General features: G+C 34.2%; 1 protein-coding gene across 1 annotated transcript in view; it reads right to left on the bottom strand.

The window, feature by feature from the left end:
• Nlg3 (Neuroligin 3) overlaps positions 1-20,948 on the bottom strand; it is a 57,597-nt gene extending 36,649 nt beyond the window's left edge. Inside the window, exons 1-2 of the mRNA XM_068773081.1 lie at positions 20,498-20,948; positions 2,758-2,913 (exon numbers count right to left, since the gene is read on the bottom strand). Of these exons, the coding sequence (XP_068629182.1) occupies positions 2,758-2,913; positions 20,498-20,948 (607 nt within the window). The remainder of the gene's footprint in view (positions 1-2,757; positions 2,914-20,497) is intronic.
• Positions 20,949-25,248: the final 4,300 nt, after the last annotated feature.

Below are 25,248 nucleotides of genomic sequence, written 5' to 3'. Positions count from 1 at the left end.
AGTCTAGCCAATTGTTAATGCCATGAAAATTTCTCATGTTTCATCGTCGTCATCATCATCGTTGTTTCTACTACAGAAGGTTCATTACTATACATAATTCTCCCTCATGGATTCAGGAGCAAGCTGCATAAACCGTAATCTGTTTACCTTCACACGGTCACCTGTCAACCTTGTGAAAGGACAGAATCTCAAGGAAGAAAAGGACCAATATTTCAACACGTGTTTCACCCCTTCACGGGGCACCTTCAGGAGTTATGTTACACCGATTAGTGCCAAACACAGAGACTCTGTGTGACATTTATCAGCGGGCTGGCGGACAGTGCATTTCATTGCACGACTACCACTGCATGTGCGGAAACGGCTAAATATTGGTCCTTTTCTTACTTAGGATGGACTCCCGCTAGGTAACGCTTGATTCCATTAAATATGAATCTCAAGGATTCAACGATCATCCAATGTGATATATGTACTTTATTTATTTATTTACTTTATTGGAGATAAACAGTAACAAAAGGCAGTAAGAAAGTACATATTTAGAAGCTTAGAAATATAAAATTAGTTACAATTGTTACCTTATAACTATCTTACTGAGAACATTTAGTGATTTATAGTCAAACAATGACAAAACAAATAAAAACATTACTAAACAGGGAACAAAGATTATAGTTTATATATCTATATTATGTTTCTTTATACATTTACATTATATTGTGGTATGGTTTATGTTCTATATTATGGTTTAAATTGTATTGTGTATACTCAATAATTTTGAATGAAATAGTGTTTTAAAAGATACGAGAGAGCACGAGAATATATCAATATCACTAACATATGAATTGTGGAGGTCACACATTCTGTATAAGGGTGCACGTTTACCGATATTTGTCTTAGCCGTTGATAAAAAAAGAGAGATCTAGAACGCGTTCTTGCTGCAGGAATTCGAAAGTTTACATCGGACAACAGTTCCGAACAGTTAACATTGCCACCAAAAATATTTTTAAGCGTATTGGCGTTCATTATAGAACGTCGATACTGCTACTTAAACCTGCAATCCTTTGACCAATGTAGGTTTATTTCGTTCATCTACGGATCCCTAGTTCGATCTCATGGACCGTTGACTGATTAGTATATTCCTCCTCAGATATCTTCCGGGGAGAATTATACCTTGCAGTGGACATCTGTGGTCTCTGGAACGACAATGACGATATTCTAAAACCACATCATCTCAATACAGTTTCAATATGAGTATACCGCAAATATAGTCAATGAAACAATTTAAGAAAACAATGGTATATTTTTATATAAATAATGATTTTTTTGTGTGTTTTAATAAATAAAACAATTAGATATTTTAGTTTTTTTTTTATATTTCATTTTTTACTTAAAGTTTACACAAGAAATATTTATATATAATATATTTATTCAAGTTGGCATTTATACGCACTTTTGAATGAATGATGAATTTTGAATGAATGAAAGAAAAAAAGCTTCTACAGGCTCGGAATATAGTTGATCTTTTTAAATAAAATTTAAAAATGTAGGTTATTGTTATTTTTATTTTTATTTTGACCGTGTAAATGAGACAAATAACCAATTACCATTATAGCATTAGCAGTTTATTTATTTTTTTCGTATATTTATCATGTTTCTGTCGCTATTTTTAAATTAAATTCAGTTATATATTTAAATAATCTGTCATTAAATATATATAGATTCTCAATACATATATCACCTATAATATAAGTTAATTTAAACATATATTTAAGGTAATTCTAGCTTTTAAGTTACAAATAAATATATAAATATTATGTATATTTATGTATGTTTATGTTCGTATGTTTGTAAATATGTATTTTTTATACACGTAAACTACCCATTATTAGTACTTTTACCTTTTCCATACTAGGGTTGTCTGTAAGAGATTGCCTTGTGTGATAAGACCGCCCATTGTTCTTTTCTGTACATTATTGTAAAACTTATTAAATATATCTTAACGTGTACAATAAAGAATATTAAATAAATAAATAACTTTGACGGCTCTAAATAAGTAGTTTAGTAAAAACAATCTTTCTGTCCAATTTCCTGATACTATAATTCACTTAAGTAAAAATAGACAATCTATTTTTATTAATAAAGTAGGTTGTTGGGTCAGTCTTTGTGTTCGAAGTGCGTGAATAGATTCATGTTAACATGGATCCGAAACGTGGTCACTTACTACGTGTCTTATAAGAAAGTTCGTGGTCACCCAGAGAGTAATAGAGAAGGCTGTGTTTGAAGTTTCACTGCGAAATCGAAGTAGAAATGAGAAAAACCTGAGAAGAACAAAGATCATCGACGTAGCTGCAATAATTGCTCGTTTAAAGTGGCAGGTGGTCGAAAGGTTGTCGAGTGGTGACCATCAGCACCAGTGACCAGTTTAAGTGGATAAGTTGAAGATTTTTGGAGTAGATTTATACCTTAAACCACCACATAAAAAGAAGAAGACTTCGGACAGCAGATTCGCAAGTTGTTGCGGCATCTCGCAGGCTATATATATTATATATAGTATACAGACTATATACACGTTGAGGTCCTGGAGTGAAGGTCACAAAACAGCAAGTGTAACACGTCTGCCCACAACGTGGATATTTATGCGCGAATTAGTCGTCGGAAGACCCTTGATTCAGGTCACTTTTAAACGTTTTAAATGACGATAATGATATTGGAATTTTATAGTAACATATCAGAGAGAATATAAGAGATTTCGTTAACACTTACCTAGTATTCCGAGTCTGTAGTTTATTGTGACTACGACTAAACCAGCATGCGAAGCAAGTACAGCGCCGTCGTAGGGATTACCGGAGCTCCACTCGTAGCTTTCTCCGTGAACGAACACCAACACGGGATACCTTGCTACGGCGTCCCTCACGCCTGCTACGTGAAAAAGAAATCTATTGAGTCGACACAATTTTATTTTAATTTTTTAATTTTAAATATATACAAATAGTAATTTACACTCACTTTTGAATCGTCTTTTAATTATAATAATTAAAATTTCGTTGTTGTACCAGCTCTAAATGATCTCTAAATGAAATTTAACAATTTTTAATATGTACATTATAATATCAATCATGTAAATGAGTCAACTAACCGCGTTCCACATATTTAGTTCAATTAAAAACTCTTGAATGTTATAATAAGATCTATTCAATAATATACATTTAATTTTAGATTTATAACTAAAGCTAAGATATCTTGTGACATCTTTATATGTAACACTCAGATCTATGAAAGATTTGTTAAATTTTTTCAGACGAAATAAAAGCGTTACGATTTTATTTTTATTTATTTTATTTATATCGTATATGTTACTATTATTATGTCATTTTTAAGATACGTAAACATAATATGTCAATATATATACTTTATGCATTACATGTGATATAAATAGGTTACCTTATTTTCTTATGTATAAATATTAACATTATTTTTGAATGTCAAAAGTAAAAGGGTCTTATTACAATGTGAAATCCGTCTAGGAATACGGAGAACAGTATCTGGCGATAAATATTCCACATCGATATCTAGAAAGAGATAACTGGCTAATTTCGGTTTCGTAGAACACTATCTCTGTCCCACACTACCTATGTTACGTTTTGTCAGACGTATTTCGTGCGATAGAGATAACGCTCCACGAAGCCGAAATCAGCCGATTGTCTCTTTCCACTTGACGAATTTTCATTTTCATTTTCATCACTCGTCCGCCTACGGTATGTATCTTTCATAACTACATTGTAACCGAAATCGATATCATCGGTGTTTCCTCTACAAATTTAAAGGAATTGTTTTTTTTTAGAGCATATTATTTAATTTATTTAATGATATACTTTTAAACTAGGAAACTAGATGTCAAATATATCTTGTGGTATATATAGTAAAGCATATCAAATACAGTATGTAAATACAGTCTGTGGCGAGTGTGGTGGTTAGTTCATCTACTCTGCGGTTTTAGGGTGTACTGTATGGTAGAGTTTCTAAGGGCTATCGATCGTTTTAATATTGGATTCTGGGAGTCCAATAAATGCCCAGCTGTGGACGATGATTAGGCGAATAAATAACATTTTGAAATATTTTTACAAATATCATAAAGACGTCCACTTTTGGGCATGGTTCTCCCACGAAGATTTCCAATACGATCGGTAAGAAGGGATTCAAATCTTGCATCTTCCAACGAACTTATGTATATATATATATACATACCTACATATATATATATAAAATATGTGTGTGTGTTTTTTTTTTCGAAGAGGTTTAAAAATACGTTTACATATCATAGGGCCTGATGGTGGTGCCCCGTATGTCGGACTCGATCTAGGCGTCAATACCGACTAAAAACAATCCTCCTTCTTCGGTATCCCTGGTCCCCACGGCATGGCCGCTAGGCATTACTTCACGGGGGGGATTTAGCCGTGTGTGTGTGTGTGTGTGTGTGTGTAAGTAATTAGTAATTCTTTGTTTAATTAACTTTAACAAATACTTTAATTTTTTCCGAAATACTCACAAATAATCCATTCTAAAAACCGGAGTCTATATATTATTCCATCACTACAGATTATCGGTTTAATTAAAAAGAAAAAGTTGAAAACAATAAATCCCACAGAACGAAGCCGACTCGAACAAATTCGATAAAACTCAAAAGGAAATATTAATTTTCATAACGGCATCCGACAAAAGAACCGAATAACGATTTTGAATTGCAAAGTTATAAATTTTGAATATCGAATCGAAATTTATTCGTCTGAAAATGTAAAACCTCTTTTTCTTTTTTTGGACACAGAAACAATTCAAGTGATGAATTAAATTAAGTTATCTTTCTATAAGTGTTTTTTCAGTTTCTTACCGCGATAGTAACTATATTGGTACAACAAGGGCGGGGTCTACCTATGTGGCATAAAAATTGTCTTTTTTAATCCTTTATAGTCGATGATTTTGACCTTTGTCTTGTCAGACCTTAAGCAATGGTGATGCCTAAGATGATACATGCTTGCCTAGAAGAAACCTATTCACTATTCACTTGACTGCAACGGTGCTGGTAGATTGTTCCGTACCTTGGATATTTGTACTATCAAAATTGTATCAAAACGCATCTTTATTTATTTTAAACCCACTGCTATATATACAGGTATACGACGTATTCTCGGTATATACTGAGAAAACGCTGCGGTGAGATGCCGATCGACCAACAGATCAAACGCCGCAAGTGGAACTGAACAGGCCACACGCTCCGAAGGGACCCTGATCACATACCGAGGCAAGCCCAAGAATGGAATCCTCAAGGAAAGTCAAGACGTGGTCGCCCAAAGCAAACCTGGCGGATGATCACTGCAGAAGTGAAGGCAGTTGAAATGACGTGGAGCGAAGAAAAGCGCGAGGCTTAAGGCTGCTCAGGATGGCGACTAACTTAAGTATGTTCTCGGTTCACTAATTGGTGACCTGCCTCTGATGCATTATCTAAATAGACTGTCTTAATCAAAGAAAACATAATTCAGTGATTTTCTTAACAAAAATGTTTTTGAAATACCTTAGTAAATCAAGCCTCTTTTCATAAACAATTCGATTATGAATGTTTCAAAACTTTCAGTTGAACTCTTATTCGTTGTATTTCATATTGCCTATAGCAAGATTGGGTTAGTAATTTCAAAAGTTTTCGATTTCACACAATGCTTTGAATAAATAAACATCTTTATAGATACTTTCCAAAATTTTGTACCACGAATGAAAGAGAAACAAAATGTTTGTTTTGTATCACAAACATTTTTGTTGTTACATACAGTACAGAGGTAGAAATAAGAAATAACATGTGATGAGTGATGTGCACTCAGTGTTTGACACTGGTCGGTGTACCTCCTAAGAATGTCCCGTGGAAGAGTGAAACACGTGTAGTGTGAATTAACGGTGGTAGTTGTGTCTCGCATTGTTTTCCGCACGATTTATCAGCGGGCTGGCAGGCGGTGCACTTTGTTGCACGACTACCACTGCATGTACGAAAGTAGCTAAATATTAGTCCCTTTCTTACTTAGGATGGACTTCCGCAAGGTAACGCCTGATTCCATTAGAGTAAATTAAATGAAAATATGTTTTGTTTTTGCTAACTAAGAAAGGGACTAATATATAGCTACTTCCGCTAATATTAGTAGCTATGTATTTGTCCCTTTCTTAGTTAGAATGGACATCTTTCTGTAAGGTTACACCTGAATCTATTAGGTATGCTTTTTGCTATCAAATGTGTTTTACATTCATACCTCTAAAGCTTTTATACCTGTAATCAATCACGCTGTATAAATATGCCTTAGTTTAAAAAAAGAAACTATGCGTATTTCAAAAATGGAGAAATAGATTTTTGTTCTGAAAGGCACATTATTTTAATGAACTACCAAAATATTTACATTCCATTGTTGATATTTCGTTTCATTGTTGTAATGTTGAATTTTTAATATCAAAATAAGCAAACATCGATAGCAAGTAATGTATAATGAGAAAAACTGGGTCGTGGGTTTTATATTTGCTTGCTGTTTAGTATACTTCTGCCAAAAACCCAAAAATATTACATATTGCAATAGTAAATTTACACTGTAATCAAAAAGTAAGGTGATGAAACAAAAACTCGTATAAAATCATATTAAAATGTGAAGGAATTTTAAGTTGTTAGAAATTTGCCCAACATATATGTACACGTTCATCTTAGTTGTGTTGTCTTTGAGTATATATACTGTGATCAAAAAGTAAGCTCATTGTGATTTATAACTCCTGGGTTTTAGGAAGGCGGGTATATTCTTATCCTAGGTCGGTAAGATTATCCTAGGTTGGTTATATTTCGAAATTTCGCGCTAAGCTCAATTGGTTACCCATAAGGCTTCGTTGGAATGCTCTCATACTTTATATACTCTATAATATTCTTTTCAATCCACTCATTGCCTCTTATCTCTAATCAAGGTTTCAATTTCTTCAGGATACACATGAGGGGTCTTTGAGATCATCAGAGTACCTGGAATTAAAATACCAGCACATTCTTCCTCGTTTATGGCCAAATCTTTCACCACGCAGGCCATTCGATTGTGGAATGATTTACCGCTGAATATAAGACGTGCTAACTCACTACCTATTTTCAAGAAAATGGTTAAGAACCATTTACTAGACCTATAATTATCTATCTCTTAGTTCATTTCTTTTTCTTCTTATTTCTTTCTGAGGCAAGTGCTATCGAACTAATACTGATCGAAGTCAGTTAAATGTTTTTATTTATTATTGTATTATATTTATAATATGTATTAAACCTTATTTAATATAAGTATATATGTTATATACGTATGCATGTATGTTTAAGTATATATGTCTATGTATTTTTTGTACACGTAAACTACCCTTTATTAGTACTTTTACCTTTTCCATACTATGGTTGTCTGTAAGAGATTGCCTTGTGTGATAACACCGCCCATTGTACTTTTTTGTATATTATTGTACTTATTAAATGTATTTTAACGTGTACAATAAAGAATATTAAATAAACAAATGAATAAAAATAAATAAGATTATCCTAGGTTGGTAAGGCTATAATATTTGACAAGTGTCTGTTTGTAAAATGTTGGAATATAATATGGCACAACCTATACTATTTTGAAGGATGTTTTGTTTCCCAAACGCGTCAAGTCTAGATTGGTCGATATCATACTGCATTGGTTCTTCGTGACGTTTTGTTACGAAAACCTCGACTCATATTGTTCCGCAACCACCGCATTCGCCTGATTTGGCTCTATGCGACTTCCGGCTATTTAACAAACTCAATAAACCAATGCGGAGACGCAATTTAATACGATAGAGGGGATAAAAACTGAATACAAGAAGGTTTTAAAGTATTTCATGGTGGCATTACCTTGCGAAAGTAGATTCTAAGTAAGAAAAGGACCAATATTTAGCCACTTCCGCACACGCAGTGGTAGTCGTGCAACAAAGTGCATCGCCCGCCAGCCTGTGTATGCGGCAAATAATGCAAATCACACAACCGCCACCGCCAAATTACTCAACACGTGTTTCACCCCTCCACGGGGCATCTTCAGGAGTTATGTTGCACCGATTAATGCCAAACACAGAGTACTCTGTGTTGTAAGTAAAATCAGCGGGCCGGCGGGCGGTGCACTTTGTTGCACGACTACCACTGCATGTGCGGAAGTGGCTAAATATTGGTCTTTTTCTTACTAAGGTTTTAAAGGTTATACCTGAACAACTGTTTCAAGGACTGGATAAAGCGTTGGCGAAAGTGTGTTTAATCAGACGGGAAATACTTTGAAGGTTATAATATTGTTTTTGAAGAATAAGTAAAGAACTGATAATTTTTAAAACAAGTTTAAGCTCTTACCAATGGTCCACCACTGCTTCAATAATATTTTCTATCAAATTAATTAAAAATGATCTTGTGATAGTAATATAGGTTAAAGAATTTATAGTTTTTCCTTAAGAACATTTCGTACGTTTTCTCGTCCTATGGAAGTATCTTTGCGAGCAGCGGCAATCCTATGTAATTAAAAAACAAAGTGTGAATTAAATACAAGATTGAACAACGAGAACCCAAACTATGACTCAGTCGTACCACAGCTCAGAAATGTAAGAGCATTTTTTATAGTTAAAATAAATAGGAAGTCGAAAAGAAAATGAATAAGCGAGTTAGTTTTCCTAAAGTAAAACCCTGAAAAGTTTTTCGCTTGTCGTATTCTAAAATTTAAATAAAGCACATTCCGGATGTGTTCAGGCTGCGAAAATACAGCCGAGAAACTTACACATGCCGCTCTACTATTCAGAATTCTTTCTAGAATGGAAACAAAAAAAGCCTCCTTCGTTCGTATCGGTGTGAAATGGCGAATCTCGATACACTATCGCAGCCATGATGGAACGAAAGAAAGGATATATCTGTTCACAGAAACATTCCGTTTGTAGGAAATAAAACTTTGCTCTACGAATGATAAAACAGATTCCTTTAAATAATTTTTTTTTTTAATTCTCACCAAAATAACCTTTGCTATACAGAGCAATTTATCATCTCGATTATGAAGGGTTGAGAGTAGGATTCGAAACGAACCTTGAACCTTCACATGAGGTCCGTCGTAAATGATCACTACAAGTATCCATATGTCATCACCAGTAACACACATTGTAACGTTGCAAGTTAACGTCCCATAAATCTTAGTTAAAATTTTAACCAAAAAAATATTATCACGAGAAACGTCTCATAAATCGCAATACAGCAAAAAATTGTTCAACCCTTAGCGGGTAACGGTACGTCTCAAGTGGCGTGGGGTCGTGGGAGCATGCTATTGGTTTAACGGATCTTTGTTTTTATAACAAAAATTCCAATGCGCCCGCGCACCAGCACACAGAGTTTACACCAGTGCTCGGGAGAAGGATCCAGGCCTCGGTCGCGTTCACTAGCTAGGTGTCGTCTCACGCACCGACGCACACTCTTTGTGTCGGTTGCGTTCACCAGCTATGTGTCTTCATACGCGCCGGGGCCAATTAGAATTTACGTTATAAATTCACGCCTTGGTCCTATTCATTCTCCGGGCATCATTTAGTTCACGCCACAACCTTTACATCGTCTCGCACCCCAAGGGGTGCGAGTCTTATGTTGCAAGTTTTTAGACTGCGAGTTTAAGACTGCTATCTTTACACTACAAGTTTTATACTGCGAGTTTTAGACTGCAAAGTTTACACTGCGACTTCTATACTGCAAGTTTTACGCTTCGAGTTTTACATTGCAAGTTTTACGCTTCGAGTTTTACATTGCAAGTTTTAGACTGCAAGTTTTAGACTGCAAGTTTTACACTGCAAGTTTTACACTGTTGAAATTCATATCAACTTTCACCGGAACCATCACATCCTGCTACCTACCGGCGCTCCCTGCTCTCGACTTGCTGCCGCCTGACCAGTCCTGGGAGATCGTGCAGCTGCCTACCACCACCATCAGGGGAGTACCGAACTGCGGTGCAAAATTAGACCAGGTTTTTTTTTATTGCCAGCAACTATTTTTTTTAAACGGCACACTGGCGCCCTTAACGTGGTATTAAAAGGTCTGATTTTGCATTGTAGTGTAGTTATGTGATTGTTTTTTTTTTATTTAATTAATTTTGTAAAACGTTATTTTTGCCTTTTCTACTGCCAGCAACTGAAGTGTACATCCTTCACTTAAAAAAGTTTTTGTTTAGTTTAACATACATTTTGTTCTTATGTTGTAACCTTTTTTGCTTCTGCTATTTTGTCATAGGACCGTACACATTAGTTGCAGTTATACGCATCATTTTCATTATTTTTTGTGTTATTTTTTTTAATTCTTATACTAGCAACCATAACGTTCGTTAGTGAATTTGTAACAGAACGGAGTAGATTGAGTAGAATACTTGTTCAACACCTTCCTTATTGTGGTGCATTTAATTTTTTCTTCTTTCTTTCTTTACCAATTTATAAAAGTAGATTAAACATGGCGCTATTGTTAACAACTTACGTAAACAAATTGCTACACTGGGTCCTCTTTTTCCTTCTGAGGATGTTTTATACTAATAGAGTCAATCAAATTTCGGACGATTCCGATAGCGTAGAAGACGTGCTTGTTAAGACATACGTTATTCTTGATTCTTTAAATAAAATGTATAATTAAAAATAATTCTCTCTTAGTGTATGTATTAGAAAAAGACATGGCCGGTAAAAATGTTGGAACATGGCACATAAAGGATTAAAAAAAAATAGGTTTGAATAAATACCAAACATAATGCGATACAACATAAACTAAAGCATTACCATTAACCGCGTAATATTTCGTTTGGGTTATTAGAATGAATCTATAACCTTCATAATTGTTTGGTCGCGTTAGTAATCCTTATAATGATTACTATTGCTAGTTTGTTTGCGAGAAGTATGAAAGAATGAGTTTAAAAGGATAAAAATGAAATTGTTATCAATAAGTTCGGATTTTATTTCCTTTAAATGAAATAAAATCCTTCGGTAACGCGCGGGGTAATGTAACGTTGCAAGTTAACGTCCCATAAATCTTAGTTAAAATTTTAACCAAAAAAATATTATCACGAGAAACGTCTCATAAATCGCAATACAGCAAAAAATTGTTCAACCCTTAGCGGGTAACGGTACGTCTCAAGTGGCGTGGGGTCGTGGGAGCATGCTATTGGTTTAACGGATCTTTGTTTTTATAACAAAAATTCCAATGCGCCCGCGCACCAGCACACAGAGTTTACACCAGTGCTCGGGAGAAGGATCCAGGCCTCGGTCGCGTTCACTAGCTAGGTGTCGTCTCACGCACCGACGCACACTCTTTGTGTCGGTTGCGTTCACCAGCTATGTGTCTTCATACGCGCCGGGGCCAATTAGAATTTACGTTATAAATTCACGCCTTGGTCCTATTCATTCTCCGGGCATCATTTAGTTCACGCCACAACCTTTACATCGTCTCGCACCCCAAGGGGTGCGAGTCTTATGTTGCAAGTTTTTAGACTGCGAGTTTAAGACTGCTATCTTTACACTACAAGTTTTATACTGCGAGTTTTAGACTGCAAAGTTTACACTGCGACTTCTATACTGCAAGTTTTACGCTTCGAGTTTTACATTGCAAGTTTTACGCTTCGAGTTTTACATTGCAAGTTTTAGACTGCAAGTTTTAGACTGCAAGTTTTACACTGCAAGTTTTACACTGTTGAAATTCATATCAACTTTCACCGGAACCATCACATCCTGCTACCTACCGGCGCTCCCTGCTCTCGACTTGCTGCCGCCTGACCAGTCCTGGGAGATCGTGCAGCTGCCTACCACCACCATCAGGGGAGTACCGAACTGCGGTGCAAAATTAGACCAGGCCTTCTGCCCACTACCCTTAGTTAATTAAAAATATATACATATTTTTCTTTGTGTGCCATTTTGTTGCCATCAACCACTACCTATTTTAGTTAATTAAATATATGTATATTTTTCTTTTTTTAAACGGCACAACATTGGTCACGACCATCGTCTTCATTCATTTCTTAATATATATATATATATATATATATATATGTCTATTAGTACAGTGACCATCCATTCACAAAAAAATATAAGTGAACATCACTTAGTTTAATTTTAAATATGTTTTTTTTTAAATATTACCTCTCATAAACACAAAGTATATCCTTAAATAATTATATATAACCTACGTAGTTTAAAGAGAGGAAATCTGCACGACGATGTTGTATATGTCTTTTTTTAAGTAAAACGTCTGACCTATACGGTCTTTGCAAGTACGAGTGCTTTATTCCCGAAAAGCACTCTGTTCGAAACCGCTAATTGCACTCCATGTAAGGGCTATCAGAAAACCTCCTTTTTGGCATGAGGGGTGTTCCAAAATTACGCCGAAAGACAGCGAATTTACGAATGGTCCAAGTATAAAAAATATATCTCGTATTATTTATTTATGGATTACAGGCAAGGTGTTTAATCGCTACATGTTTGCTTAGAAGTAACCTATTCACTTATGTCTTCAAGACTCCCAAGTAATAGTTAGCTGGTATGATATTCCGGCGGGTTGCAAAAACTTTATAATGTATGTGGGAACGGAACGTAAGAGTGAAGGAAGTGAACGATTGATTGATGAATGAATGAAGAGTAGGAATTAATTATGGCATTCTCTGGGAAGATGGCGATGGGCCGGTTTGTATCAACTACGTAAGAAGTGAAAAATTAAAGTGTTTAAAAAATATCTAAAAACATCTATTATTCGCCTGATTCACTCCCAGATGTATATATGTCGAGAACCCGTGCGTCTTGTTATCTGTATGGAAGAAAGGAGATGGGAGAATGAATTGATGTAATTCCGATACAAACTTCAAATATTTATCGGAATAACCGCGTTATAAAATCATTTCATCATTGAAATAATTATTGTAGCGTAAATAAATATTTTGTAATTACTATATTTTAAAAACATACCTTAATCTTCTAGACTGAAGAGGCACTTAAAGAATAACTTAAAATTATGAAAATAGCTATTATTTCGAAAATCGCTTATATTTCGGTCTTTTTTTACTAATTTTTGAAATTTCTTCACAATTTCGAGAATTTTATAACTATCATAATATTCAAAACTGAAAAAGCACTTGTAGAAGCATGAAATTTTAAAATTTATACACATTTTTCTCATAAATTAAAATTTTTTGTTATTAGTTTGCAAACTCAGTTTGACATGTTAATCTTTCTAAATCGAAAAGACACCTTTATAATTATCTCATGAAATTTTACACCTTCAAATCCTTTTTAAAAACTTATGAAAATTAAAGTCTTTTTATTACAATTTGTTTTGTAGTATCATTTATTATCTAAGCCCTTTATAATAGTCTACACCGAATAGGCACCATGAGAATAATTATATGAATTTTGTGCAATCTATTTTTCAGAGAACCTAATTTAAACCTTTTCTATTATGGTTCGTTATACAATCTCATTAAGTATCATTAAATATCTGCCTCTATGTTAATGTTCTATACTGAATAGACACAAAAAGAATAATTACGTGAAATTTACCACAACTTATTTCGAAACCATTGGATTTTAACATACTCTCATTAAAAAAAATATTTACTAGACACTGTTACCCGTGTTAATTTTCTAAACTAATTACATTCAAAGAATATATTTGCATGAAATTTTAAATATTATCTCTATGATATCTTCAAGAATCATCTTGTTATTGCTCTGCGTTTCAATATTATAGATTGAATAGACACCTAAAGAATATTTTAACTAAATTTCGAACTTCGTCTGTTATGATTAATCTTAGTATCTTAAGATATCTTCTTATTACAGTTCTTCAAATTAATGTTTTTACCCGAATAGACAAATGAAAAATAATTGCTTGAATTTTTTAACTTCTGTTATAGTTATTAACTATGGCACCTTTAAGAATCCACTGGTTCAGCGTCGTATTTGTATTTAGAATACTAGAATAATGAATAGGCAATTCAAGAATATTGCATTAAAAAAATTTTACTAATAGGTATCGCTTATCACTTGTACCATACGGAGAGATTGGTCGCGAACTTATAAGGCCACTATACGTGTGTTCATGACAAAGCCAAAGTCGCAGACATGCGGAGGTGGTAAAACGTATTCGCCGGATTTCAGTATTTCAGCACCGAACCGCATGCTATGTTTTCACGTCCCTTTTCGTCGTTGCGCTTATATGACTATTTCGAAGTCGAAATATCTTCGCATTTCTTGCGTCGACTTTCGGCATGAATAAAGTAAGGAGGTCGTACTTCTGTGCAGCGCTGAACCGGGTCACGTGTGGTTCAATACATTAGGTTTTAGTTTTTGTATATACAAAAGATACAAAAGAGTTTTATTACTATTATATTCACTTGATTGATTAAGTGACTAGAAATTATTTTCTGTAACTTCAAGGCAATGATTTTTTTTAGTCGATGGACGTCCACTGTAGGGCCATAAACCTTCCCAAAGGATCGCCACGACGACATAATTTATGTCGTCGGCTCACCTACCCACGCCGCATCTTCGGGCTTGTGGACGCTACTAGAGAACCTTTCGGCCTCAACAGCCATTAATTCCACGAGCAAAGTACAGCGGGTACTTTGCTAATTCAAACGAGCAATTCTTGAAGCTATGCCGGTGATCTTGGTTCTTCTGATCATCTTATTTATGATTCAATCTCGAAAACTTCGAGCATAGCTCTCTCCATTGCTCTCTGGATGACTTTAAACTTTCTTATGAGGGCTAAGATCACCCAGTATATTGAGGTTCAAGCTCAAGGAGGACCCCTCGTGCTTCTGTGAACCGGGCGTGGACCAGACCGTGATCCACCTTGTGGCCCAGTGTCCCGCATTCGGGGGACTTCGGTTCGACTTCGAGTGCCGATCTGGTGTGAAAATCAGGGAGGAATCAATAGCCTCCCTGATAAGAGAAGAAAAAACCAAAGAAGAGTTCCTCTTACTATGTAGAAAATTAATAAGCATAATGATAGATAAAAATAAAAACCTTTAAAAATATGTAAATATCCAAAATCAATAAAAATAATGTGATAATGTTATAAGCTTATAAAGAAATAAAGTAAAAATATAAATAAAGAAAATGTAAAATAGTAACGAGATGAATGAAAGGCGTTACACAGCGAAAGGGAATGATAGAAGAATTTTGGTAAGACAGAAACGAAACGAACGATAGATCATATGATGCACGAAAGAAGAGAGAGAAAATAAAAATGTTTGTGAAAAATTAAATGATGTAAAATAGTCCCTGTCCCACACAAGATAGGGGTACGAGAGGCTCCCAATAGCGGGGGCCATAAAAAAGTATATTGAGGTTGAAATAATTAAATCAATTTATATATTTATATCTTCTCGTTTTGTTTTTAATTATTTTATACCATACGTTACTAAAACCTCATGGTAATTTATTTGCTAGCTTTTTTTTTACGTAATTCATTTCATGTCTATTTTCAATGTTAACTTGTTATTATTTGTAATGTAATTTTTTTTTGGAGAATTTAAAATTAAATAATATAGAATTCTGATTGATCGTCAACTTATTTTTCTTTATTTATTTTATTTTTGACTCTACTCTGCTTCGCAAGATATTACAGTTATATAAAAGAAGCAGGATGAAACTCCACAACGACAGACCTTTTAATAAAGTTTAACTTTACAGATTTACACATATACACTTTATCAGATATAGCTAAAATTTTTTTAAGATTTTTGTTAAGAACTGCTTACTAGACCTGTGATTATTTATCCATTAATTTATTTATTTTTCTTCTTTTGTTTAAAAGGCAAGTACGATCCAAGCCAGTTTAATGTTTTTATTTATTACTGCATTATATTTATACTATTTATTACACCCAATTTATTATAAATATATATGTTATTTACATATGTATGTATATATTTATGTTTTCTACATGTTAACTACCCATTATTTATGCTTCTAATTCCATACTATGTTGTCGTTAAGAGATTTCCTAGTGTGATAAGACCGCCCATTGTACTCTTTTGTTTATTATTATTAAGCTATTTAAATGTATCCTATCGTGTACAATAATGAATATTAAAGAATTAAAATGAATAAATAAATAAACTCTAAGTAGTTAGGCAACATCACTGCCAAGAATTGTTATTATTTAAATATTTGTTTATTGAATAATATCCTTTTTTCCGACAATTTATTTTTAATTGGCCTTTTAAAGTAAATGGTAGTTCAATAATGTTTCACGGCATTTTATTAAAAAGTATAAATGATAATAAATGTAACCGATACAAAATATGTCTGCTATTTGACGGCAGAGGATGATAGGTGGTTTAAATAAGAAAAATACTAATAAGCTCTCCGAAAAGCTCGTGTATCATAAAACATAAAAGCTCCGATACCAGTTTTGATTCACACTAAGTAATAAAATTTCCAAATAAAATTTATGTTATTTATATCTTCTACGTATCACATATTCATTGCTTCATATGAATAAATCGGTTCTTACTAAAACTTCACTGCATGCAGTTTTTATTTTGACTGCAATGCGATAAAAATTTAATATACTTAAGTATATTTGTACGTAACACAAGTTACATTCAAAAATTATGACACACAAGAGAGATTTGCTCGTAAGTGATGGTTTATTATCATCATAATCGTATCAAAGATGCCCATTGTATGTCTCATCACCCCGTAGCAACTTTCTCGTATAGATGCGCGATAGTTGAATAGACGCATTGGAAGTATCGACCATCGCCTCGATCACGTTAGAAGAAGAGGAACTTCATAGTTGAGGAAGAATTCTTCGTCAACTATTGTAAAAAGGTAACCAAAACAGCTATAGAGAGAAATAAAACATAAACTTAGGCTCAAATATTGTCAGATTGGAAATAGTAAGTAAAGCACTAAAGTAAAGAAAGAAATTAAATTAAACTGTAAATCAAAATATTGCAATAAGTAGAATAAAAGATAAAAACTGTGATATATATATTTAAATAATAGAATGTAAAGCTTTATTAAACTGAGATTTAAAGAAATTTGTAAATAAATATACGAGTACCTGGAATGTAGTAGTTAGGATGGATGTATGGCGAATAGAACGGAAGAGAAAGACTGAGTGACTGACGGAAGTGAAAGAAGTAGAAAGATAGATGATATGATGAATGAAAGAAGAGAAAGATAATAACAAAAGAGCGTGTAAAAATCAATAAAGAAAATAAACGACCCCGTCCTTCCTAAAGATAGGGATACGAGCGGCTCCCGATAGCGGGGACCAAAAATAAACATATACAAGTTAATAGCTACCCCGGTTTCATTACACCAAAGTAAAAGATAATATATCATATTCACCAAAGATCGTCACGAAAATCGAATATTTAAATTATAAGAATCTTTTAGTAAGAAAAGGACCATCATTTAGCCATTTCCAAACATGCAATGGTAGTCGTGCAAAAAAGTGTACCGCCAATGCGTATGCGGCAAACAATGCGAATTACACAACTGCCACCGTCAAATCACTCAACACGTGTTTCACCCCTCCATGGGGCATCTTCAGGAGTTATGTTACACCGATTAGTGCCAAACACATTTGTCACATCATTGACTCTGCGTCTTAATGAAAAAGTGACTAAATATTGGTCCTTTTCTTGCTTAGAACTTCTGATTACTAGCATTTCCACCTAACTTATAGAACCTTTCTAAAAAAATTCCACTAAGTCAACCTTTTACAGAATATTGGGTAATTTTTTTCGATCAGTTTTTTTGAGTATTATCAGCGGGCTAGCGGGCGGTGCACTTTGTTGTACGACTACCACTGCATATACGGAAGTGGCTAAATATTGGTCCTTTTCTTACTTAAGATGGACTTCCGCAAAGTAACGCCTGTTTCCATTAAATACTATTATACAACTTTGTATATATTTTAGAGTGTACAATAAAGAATATTGAATTAAATTAAAAAAATAAGCAGTATGAAGAAAAAAGCGGTTAGTAGATGCATTTATCTAATCAAAATAAGGCGAGAATTATGTTTACTACAAATTATAAGGTTTCAAATGTATAACATGTTTCAAATAATCATATGTGACGATTGTTAAAATGATAATAAATTATATATCGTTATGAAACTTTCACTTATGGTTGCACATATAACCTGATTTAAAAATATCTAAATGCAGGAGCTTATAATTTTCAGAGCTTCATTCTCGAAGAGAAAAATCACTTTTATTTCACTGTAACAAAATTTAGAGCGAGGGTGTTCGCGGATTTAAATAAGAGCCACCCGCAGCTGAATTAAAAATAAAGTGGACGAAATTCGTCGTGAATCGCGAGTGTCACTAATTAAACTGCTCCGGGGTGCTAACGATGTACCATGTTTATAAATTGTTTCACATTCATTTATTTAGAAAGGATAAATACACCTATCCCCCGATTTACACGGTAGATACGTTCCTTAGAAAAACGTGTAAATCGAAAATTAAAAATTTTCAAGTCAAAACCGTGTAAATCGAAAAACTCGCAGAAAATGCATGATTTTGCTATTTAACAGTTGTTATTTTTTTTTTTCAATAATTTTAGGTGTACACAGAAATAAAAATAAAATGCATTGACAAGTTAAAATATTTAGTATATTACGGAAATACTGTTTTTAATATTTAATTACAATATACATTAAACAGAAGAACAAAAAATAAATTACTCTCATTCTTTTTTTCGGAATCGAAGGTTCGAATTCACTTTCATCATTCCAAGTTATTTGTGCCGATTCGATGTTTGAAGTAGAAATATTTACATTATGAGAGATGCTAATAAAATCGATTATTAAAACAAAAAAAAAAACTTATTTGGAAAACCGTGTAAAAGCGAAAACGTGTAAAACGAGTACCGTGTAAATCGGGGGATAGGTTTAATGGTAATTTGAAATTTTGTTTCTTTATATTGTATCAATCATGTCTTCTAGCCTGCATACGGTATGGAAGGTAAATACAGCGAACTCGGCAACAGAAGAAAAATATATTTATATATGAAGGGTAATAGATAGAAGGTCTGGTCTGATTTTACACCGCAGGTCGGTGTACCCCTGATGGTGGTGATAAGCAACCGCACGATCTCCCAGGACTGATCAGGCGACAGCAGGTCAGAGCAGGGAGCACTGGTAATAGACAGGATGTGTCCATTCCGGCGCAAGTTACAAATATATTCAACCTTAATCACCGAAGGTTATTTTACTTATTAAACTCACACCTGTGATTATAGGTCACAGTTGTAATATACATATATTTATAAATATATGTGATATTTGCTCCGCTGACAGTAAACCCCGAGATGGCTTGCGATAAAGGAATTGAATAATCCGAAAGCAGTTGATGTAATTGTTTACTATCAGAACGGAGTTACAAAATTAAAAGTAAAACAAAAAGAGAAGAGATAAACAAATAAACAATTTAAAAATTGAGAAATAGATAATAATGAAACAGCCCGCTGATAAAACACAGAGGCACTAATCTGTGTAACATAACTCCTGAAGATGCCCCGTGGAAGGGTGAAACACGTGTTGAGTGATTTGACGGTGGCAGTTGTGTAATTCGCATTGTTTGCCGCATACGCATTTATCAGCGGGCTGGCGGGCGGTGCACTTTGTTGCACGACTACCACTGCATGTGCGGAAGTGGCTAAATATTGGTCCTTTTCTTACTTTGTATAAAAGTAAAGAAAAAGTACAATGGGTGGTATCATCACACGAGGCAATTACTTCCAGACAACCATAGTATGAACACAGTATAAGTACAAAGAACGGGTAATAACAAACATACATACATATATTTAGAAGAATATATACTTATAATAAATACGGCGAAGTATATAATTATAACAATAAATAACAACATCAAACTGACTTTCATCTCACTTGCCTAATAAATGATAAAGAAACAGAGAGAGAAGAAACATGAATTAAAGCATAAGTAACCACAGCTCCATTAATATTTCTTAACTATTCTTAAAAATAGGTAGTGAGTTAGCACGTCTTATATTCAACGATCAATCATTCTACAATCGAACGGCCTGCGTGGGAAAATATTTGACTCACAACTCACAAATACATTTAAAAAACTTTTAAGTTAAACGGTTTCTTGATACCCATATTGTGGTGGTTGTGGAAAAATATGTACCTAGTCCGCCATATTGGAACTAGTGTAGCCCTTTCATTTGATACGCATATTGAGGGGGATAAGGAAAAATATGTAATCCGCCATTTTGTATCGGCGGCCATCTTAGATTTATAATGTTATTGATTTTATTATATTGTATTGTCATCTAAATTAAATGTGTGTACCAAATTTCAGATCAATCTGACAACGGGAAGGTGTTTAAATTTCAATTTCTAATTTTGACCCAAATAAATTCTGTACGGGTCGAACTAAATAAAACCTTTAAAAAATAAGATTAAAATTACCTTGAGCAGGTGCATATATGTTGAGATATAGACAATCTTCGGACTGATTAGTCAAAAAGGGCAGTATCCTCTTCAAATATTCCAATCTCCCTTTAGATATTCTTTTTAATACGGCTGTTTCGTTTCTTATATCTGGTAGCACTTGGGGGCATACTGGACTGAATTCTTCTGCGATTTTCACGCCTGACCATTGCGCGCCTGACACCGGTGGCATGAATCTGAGCGATCCCACAGGCGGCGATGCATAAGGCACACCGCGGAATACTTCTACAGGTTCCAAGTACCGCGACTCTGGTGTCATAATAAACCCTCGAATGTCTCCGTACTTGGTTCTTACAACTCTAGAGCTGATGAGTGGTTGGCCTTTGTCCTCCATCACCGTCTCACCTCTCACTGGTTTCCATGTAATGACTGGTAGAGTGATGAAATGAAGAATCATTAAAATAAACATCTTTTCGCTTCCACCGCCACTTTTGAAGGTATGTTCGGCTGTTCGATGCTATAAGAACATCATTTTGCCGATCTTCGAAACGCCTTCGAAGCATTTACTGGTTTGTCTGTAACAAAGAACGTATAAATAATTAAATATAGCAATTATTAAAATCACAATTAAAATTACAATAAAATAGTGGGTAATACAAAAAATTATACACTAATTCAAATAACAGGTAGACCACACAACTTAGCCAAGTTCGAAAAAAGTCGCTGAATTCGAATTTAAATTTCAAAAAAATTAGATTATTCATTTATAACTAGCAGGCACTTATAAAACTTCAATTTTTAACGATTTCTTACGAAGGTTGTTTTGGTCTTAAACGCGTCGACCGGTGCCAAAATAAAAGAAGTCTTGTCTGATATTGTTTCGCAACTATTACTCCGTACAGCTTCTGGCTATTCAACAAATTCAAAAGACCAATGCGAAGTATACTTTGTCATGATTGAGGATGTAAAAACCGAATCGAAGAAGGTCTTGTAGGCTATACCGAAAAAAGCTGTTTCTGACTGTTTCAAGGATGGAAAAAGCTTTCGAAAAAGTGCGTTTTATTAGACTGGAATTTTTTTTATATGGTCCCCGCTGTTGGGGACCTCTCGTTCCCCTATCTCGTGTGGGACAGGGACTTTTTATTTCTAGTAATTTATTCATATTTTTAATTATTATCATTCTTCTCTTTCATGTATCATATTATCTGTCGTACTGTTTTTTTCATTCTACAATTTTCCCAGTCTTTCTCTTTCATTCCATTAGCCATACATCCATCCTCAACCACTACATTCTAGGTTTCCTTACTAATTTATTTTGCAACATTACATTTAATGTTCAAACATTTAACACATATTTTCTTTATAATTATCATATTATGTTATACTGTTTATTACACTGTTTTTGCTACTACTATATTCCTTTTATTTCTATATTTTAGTATTCGTTTTATTTTTACCTATTGCTTTTATTACCACCTTCCTGCAGTAGCTGAGCAGAAGCATTCTCTCTCTCCTTCGTCTTGCATGATGGGATCGTCATTATCGTCATTATCTGTACTTTTCGCTAGGCTACTATTGTGTGTATATCTGTATCGATACCAAACTAGTTATACATTCATCACTTTAAAACATTTTTATATAAAACCAATAAACCTGTATAATCCAAAGAGAAAAGTAAAAGGGTTGAAAAAATAAACAGGCAGATGTTAATCTAGCATTTTAAATTATTTTCTTATGTGACTTTTGTTTCTTATGTGTATTCTTATCATATATATATATATATAAATAATTTAAATCGGTGTGACTATTTGTAACATTGCACTATTATCGGACAGGTATTCCATTGAAAGGGATGATATTGATTTGGAAAAATAAATAAACAATTCACATTTAATTCTGCGAAGTTTTAATCACAGTACATATATTTAAAGATTCAGTCTCGTCTCAAAGCTCAAGGTAAAGCTCTTATATCAAGACCGTGTGAGCCTTTACATCTATGGTCTTCAAACTTCATTATGAAGCATTATTGAAGAGCCGCCGCTAAATTACCATTTCCTGTTTGGTTTACCGCATACGGCTTTGTAAATGTACTTTGTATTAGCCGGCGAAATGCTATCAACACTACATATATTGGCACGCGATGAAATACGTGTCGTTTTAAATTATTCGGTTTATTGCATTCGCGTATTATTCGAAAATGGAATGAATTCATATATTCTTTACATTGGAGGCTATTTACGTATTAACTTATATATAGGATGATTGTTATATGTGTTAAGACTGGAGGTATAATATTTAATGGAATCAGGCGTTACCTTGCGGAAGTCCATCCTAAGTAAGGAAAGGACCAATATTTAGCCACTTCCGCACATGTTACACTGATTAGTGCCAAACACAGAGTCACTTTGAATAACTCCTGAAGATGCCCCGTGGAGGGGTGAAACACGTGTTGAGTGATTTGGCGGCGGCGGTTGTGTGATTCGCATTGTTTGCCGCATACGCATTTATAAGCGGGCTGGCGGGCGGTGCACTTTGTTGCACGACTACCACTGCATGTGCGGAAGTGGCTAAATATTGGTCCTTTTCTTATTGGAGGTATATTGTACAGCTCGAATGATTTTTGAAATGGTAATCGATCGTGCGATCAATGGCTGTTGGGGCTGGAAGATTCTCTAGTGGCAACCACTACTGGTCGACTGGCACATGATCCGTCATTGTGGCGATGCTATGCGGAAGATATGTTCCTTGCAGTGGGCGCCTACTGGGAAAAGACGAAGATATATCTATCCTAACCTATATAAAATTAAAATTACAATTCTGACCATCTTAATTCGCTCGAATATATTCAATTAGTTGCGTGGTAAGTACTCGTATTAAATTACCACAGTATAATAATAGCGATCATCGATCGTTTACTACTGTCGGTGGAGATAGCTTAAACCGTTCAACAAATGCGCGTGTTTAGACGCTGCAAGTCCACTGTATTTCGCCAAATCTAGTGATGTTATAAAATGGTATATATAAATATTTGACATTAAAATCTGTTCACCCCAGAGTTTTGCTACGCGACCCATAGGTTAAGAAGCCCTGTTATACATATATACATATATATATATATATATATATATATATATATATATATATATATATATATATATATATCTAATATATAAAATTCTCGTGTCACGGTGTTCGAACTTGAACTCCTCTGAAACGGCTTGACCGATTTTTACCAAATTTTATATGCGTATTTAGTAGGTCTGAGAATCGGCTACTATCTATTTTTCATACCCCTAAGTGATAAGGTTTGTTCACCCTTAAAATTTTTTTTTATATTTTTGACGAAATTTTTTGTTTTTATTTTTTTATAATACAACATACAAAAATACATACAACCCTAAATTTTCACCCCTCTACGATCAACCCTTATTTTTAAATTGAAAACTAAAAAAATTTTTTTTGCAAAACAACGTTTGCGGGATCAGCTATATATATATATTTATATATATGTGTGTGTGTGTGTGTTTATAAACTACATAGTCTTTTTTACTACCTGTCCCTAAGTAAAGGTCTAAGTAGTTGGCGATTACAATTCATTCAGTATGATTGAAAATATATAGAAGCTTTCATGCTTTTCGATGAATTTTATAACCTAACATCCCGTATATCCGATATTCTAAACGACGATATTACAATATATTTAAAATTCCACGCGCTCGTGAAATGTAAAATGCGATATGCGACCCCATTTCGAACGTATGAATAGAACACGCTACCAAGGTGAGGCGATATCTTTACATATCAATATCACAGTGAAATTTATAGCAAGGGGATTTCGGACAATGAATTTTTAAATTTACACGTAACGTTTTATGTAGCTGAAATATTTATACTGTTTATACTCTGTGTAGACTTTGTTCTTCCGTTTATTATTTTTAAAGCTAAATTAAAAGTTTATTATTAAATAAATCTTATAGTAGCATCAAAGCCTTTTTAGTTGATTGAACGCACATAACGTGCTCGTAAAAAATTGATGAATTACATTTAAAAGAGCAACTGTTGAGTTTCTTGCCGGTTTTTCTCAGCATATCAGCGTTCTGAGCCGTTGGTAGCTTACTACTTATAATGTTAAAATAATAGACGATTTAAAAGTGCATGTAAATGCCTACTTGAGTTCATCAAATAGGATGGAATTTGAGACTAGTATCAAAAATAGGTATAAAAAGTCATGGTGATCTATATATTTACAATAGGACCGACCAAAAGCGACCTGCATCTCTAGCAAGTTTAATAGGTTTAAAGGAATCAGGCGTTACCTCTCGGAAGTCCATCCTAAGTAAGAAAAGGACCAATATTTAGCCACTTCTAGTGACTCTGTGTTTGGCACTAATCGGTGTAACATAACTACTGAAGATGCCCCGTGGAGGGGTGAAACACGTGTCGAGTAATTTGGCGGTGGCGGTTGTGTGATTCGCATTGTTTGCCGCATACGCATTGTCAGCGGGCTGGCGGGCGGTGCACTTTATTGCACGATTGCCGCTGCATGTGCGGAAGTGGCTAAATATTGGTCCTTTTCTTACTTAGTTTAATAGGTAGTGGACAGGGCATATCAGATATAAATGATGACCACTAGAGTCTTAAAATTTGGAAAGGAAACGAAAAAGCAGTCAGAAAGGATCATCCACGTACATGATTCGTTCGAAGACGTTGGAATAATGACAAGCGGGAATTAAAAAAAAAACAAATATTGGACTAGCTTGACCAAAGAC

The sequence above is a fragment of the Battus philenor genome, unplaced genomic scaffold, assembly GCF_028537555.1.
Source record: "Battus philenor isolate CCGP_79_NKW_IND1 unplaced genomic scaffold, ilBatPhil1.0.hap1 SCAF_5, whole genome shotgun sequence".
Classification (NCBI taxonomy): domain Eukaryota; kingdom Metazoa; phylum Arthropoda; class Insecta; order Lepidoptera; family Papilionidae; genus Battus; species Battus philenor.
This window is presented reverse-complemented; position numbering and strand designations above follow the sequence as displayed.